Raw genomic sequence first — 3,503 nt, forward strand, 5'->3', positions numbered from 1 at the left:
ATCCTCAGATTGCGTGATGTTGCTCACTGCATAAACTTTGCCTGCAATATCGTCTCATACCGCCAGTTGCGGAAAAGAGGCTACTACTGGGACACAAAGGGGAACAACAACCATATCTGCAGAAAAGACGATTCAATCCTCGGCATATTAACCGATAATTTCGACCAGTACGTACTGGAGCACATCGACAAATCAACAACGGCAGCGGCATTCCTAGCCAAACGGAAACAGTATGATTCGTGGACTAAACGCCCTCCTCGCAGTGGAGACGAAACCTTTTGGCACCTTCGACTTGGACACCCAGGGCCTGAAGCACTCAAGCACCTCGTGGGCCAATCTCGGGGGGTGAAGATCAGAGGGATCTCCACGGTTGAGTGTGATGCTTGTGGAATGGCGAAGGTGAAGCGCCAAGTCCGTTGACAAAGACGAGTTCCACCCGAGACGGCTGGAATCCGACTCGCTATTGATTTCCACGACATGAGTGGGGATCCAGGCTATACTTCAGCTATGCTGGTCACTGACCGTTACTCTGGCTATATCTGGGACTATTATCTTCCCGATCGAACTGCACCAACGCTTATCGGTGCACTTGAGCATCTACTCAGAACACTGGAGCAGCAACTCCAGTGTGGGCCTGAAGTCATCGAGTGTGATAACAAGATCCCGGATAGTCACCAGGTAAGTAACTTCCTCAGTATCAAAAACGGGATGCGCCTAGAGCCCTCCGCGCCATATGCCCAAAGTCAAAACGGCGGCGCAGAGCGCTCGGGGGGTATGATCAAGGAGAAAGCTCGCGCGATGAGAATCGGAGCAAAGCTGCCTTCGTTCCTTTGGGTTGAGATCTGGCGTGCTGCCGTATACCTATACAATAGGACACCCAAGTATATCTACAATTGGAAGACGGCATATGAGCGTTTCTACACTTACTTTGCCTTTAGGGACGGCGTGGTTGTCACGGAGCGTAAGCCCGATCAAACACACCTACGCGTGTATGGCTGTAAAGCCTTCGCGATGACGACCGATGCTTTGAAAAAGAAGAATCAGCGACAACGACTCAATCCCCGAGGGTGGATAGGATACCTGGTCGGTTACAACTCGACAAATATCTACAGGGCTTGGAATCCGTTGACCAACAAGGTCATCTCCACCAGAGATGTGATCTTTAACGAGAAGGAGACGTTCTCTGGGGATATCCAACACCTTAGGGATGACCTGAGAGAACTCAGTGAGGAAGAGCTTATCCAGCGCCTCACCGAGGCCGAGGTCCCACAGGGATCCAGCATCAATCTGGATGTGTCAACCCGAGAAGAAGACGAGGAACTCAGCGCCTTGCCAGAGGGACTAGCGTTTGAGCGGGAGGCTGCAAGTCATCCACCTGAAGGGTTGGAACGCGATCTGACGATCACGCAGGGTGAGACTGGCAGGGTCTGACGTTCTTGTCGGTTTCTTTGCCCTTCTTGTCATCACCCTTAGGCTTTCATCCATCGTCTTGATTGCCTCTTCTTTTACATCCCCTTCTCCACCTTCATCGCCACTATCGCCCTCTTTTTCCTTTTCCTCTTCCGTGGCAACAATATCCCTCCCAATTCTACAGTTGACGGCCAGCGGTACATTTGCATGGGAAACTTTGGTGATAAGCACGGTTCCGAAAAACGCAAAGCCAAAGAACCAAGACTTTTGTTCTTTCGGTTTGTCGTCGGAACCCTCTTCTTCAACCTCATCTTCCTCGTTATCATCGCCATCATCGTCCCGGCTCTCTTCATTTGCATGTTATTTGCTAAGCTTAACCGTCTCGGCATCTCTGCTGCCAGTGTCGTAATCGCCATCAGTCTCACCCTTCTTTTCATCCTCGGGCTTATCGCCTTCTAGCTTGTCTTCCGATGGCTTATTCTTAGCCGCTTTGGTAGCTGTAATCTCAATACCCAGCGTCCTAAAGTTCTGAAGATCCCAAGCCTTGAAAGCAAGTGGTGGAAAGTATCCTTGAAGCACCAAGTTGTCAATCTTAGGCCCTTTCGACCAATCGCGATTGCCTGCCAAATAGACACTTAAATGAAGGGACTTGGGAGGGTCGTTAGGACCAAAGAACTTCTTCAAGGCATCACCAACCCATGCAAGGCTGTCCTTAAACAGCACGTCCACTTCGAGTCGCAAACCAGGCTTGAAGAGAAATTTCTTCTTCTCTTCGGAGTAGGTGAGTTCGAAGTTCTCCACTGCAAGGTTCTTGAGGTTGAAGTCGTTAATGGAGAGGAACAATTTCCCCAGAGGNNCCTCATCCTCCTCTTCTTCATCTTCCTTGTCATCTTTGTCATCCTCGGGTTTAGTGTCCGGTTCGTCAGATAAAGGCGCCATCTTTCCGCCCGGCTGTTCGGTCCTACCCTCTTAATATTTCGGTTCCTCGGGTGTATCAACGACATCCTTCTCAGGTCCTAATGAAGAGTCAGCTTCATGTCGAATGTATCATCAACACGAACGCATTTTACGGAGGCGTCCGCGATCAGGAAGACTTACCCTTATCCTTTTATAACTTGGCAGTCAGGCCCTTGATTCCCCCAAAGTCATCGATGTCTTCAGATAAGACGAACTCTTCCATTTTAAAGCTCCCAAGCTTTTCCTTCTCGCTTTCATCGTCCTCCTTCTCCTCGCGCGCCCCTCCTGCCTTGAGAGCAGTAAGGGCCAAAGCAATAGGCTCAGAGTTTGATTTGTCACGATTGTAAAACGTTGAGCTCCAAGTCCCGGGTAGATCCATCGTAGCGGATCTGGTACTCTTGGTGTCGGGGCCGCCTCGACGTTCATCGGGAAGGATGAGGAAAGGCATTGGGGGCGTTTCGGTCTCATCGTCCAAGATCTTGGCAACCAATTGAGCCGGCTGTCCCGTGCTGCTCGAATAGGCTGTACGGGAAGGCCGGCGAAGCCATTAATGCCATCGTCTGGAATGACAAGACAAAGATTGTGCGCGACAGCGCCTCCAATGAGTGTAGCTCGCTGAAGAGGTGGAGGATTATCAGACTTGATGGTTCTATTCCACCCTGCGTAACTGGTTATAGCATCAGGCGGGGTTTCAGGTCCCTCATCAGTCTCCGAGTCGATCTCGCACAGTTCTGGGATCTCAACATCAGGGCGAAAAGCAAGCGAAGTAGATCCTATGATGCGACCAATGGGAACGTCAAGAGATGGCATATCATTTCGGTCCAGCTCTCTTCCCATTGTATCCCCGGGAAGGACTAAGTCCGGATCTGTGCTGGGTGGGACGAGGCCTCATTCTCGTGGAAACTCGTAGCTCGACTGAGATACCCTGATCAGAAGTGTGACCGTTTCGAGATGATTGAGTAGCTTGGAAGGTTGAATACAATCGACCGCTCGCGAAAGGATTGGCAGCCGAACTCTCCATAAGTATAAGCAATCAGCCCCGTAGCTCGTTTTAACAGCTCGTTAGACCCCAATGTCTCAAACTGAATCTCGATTGATCATTGGACATCGCTCCATTAAAGCGCGCGTAAAACCTG

At 50.5% G+C, this 3,503-nt stretch overlaps 3 protein-coding genes across 3 annotated transcripts; 1 reads left to right on the forward strand and 2 right to left on the reverse strand.

The window, feature by feature from the left end:
• Nucleotides 1-477: 477 nt before the first annotated feature.
• On the forward strand, nt 478-1,431 carry FTJAE_14062 (uncharacterized protein; the record flags this gene model as incomplete). Its single annotated transcript, XM_037347264.1, has 1 exon — nt 478-1,431. The coding sequence occupies one exon, from the start codon at nt 478-480 to the stop codon at nt 1,429-1,431; it is 954 nt and encodes a 317-aa protein (XP_037198920.1).
• Nucleotides 1,432-1,770: 339 nt separating this feature from the next.
• Nucleotides 1,771-2,349, reverse strand: FTJAE_14063 (uncharacterized protein; the record flags this gene model as incomplete). Its single annotated transcript, XM_037347265.1, has 1 exon — nt 1,771-2,349. The coding sequence occupies one exon, from the start codon at nt 2,347-2,349 to the stop codon at nt 1,771-1,773; it is 579 nt and encodes a 192-aa protein (XP_037198921.1).
• A 169-nt stretch (nt 2,350-2,518) lies between these two features.
• Nucleotides 2,519-3,204, reverse strand: FTJAE_14064 (uncharacterized protein; the record flags this gene model as incomplete). Its single annotated transcript, XM_037347266.1, has 2 exons — nt 2,519-2,889; nt 2,943-3,204. 2 exons carry the CDS (start codon nt 3,202-3,204, stop codon nt 2,519-2,521), a joined length of 633 nt encoding a protein of 210 aa, XP_037198922.1.
• Nucleotides 3,205-3,503: the final 299 nt, after the last annotated feature.

Source organism: Fusarium tjaetaba (assembly GCF_013396195.1).
Source record: "Fusarium tjaetaba strain NRRL 66243 chromosome Unknown NRRL66243_c0000530, whole genome shotgun sequence".
In the NCBI taxonomy this organism is placed as follows: domain Eukaryota; kingdom Fungi; phylum Ascomycota; class Sordariomycetes; order Hypocreales; family Nectriaceae; genus Fusarium; species Fusarium tjaetaba.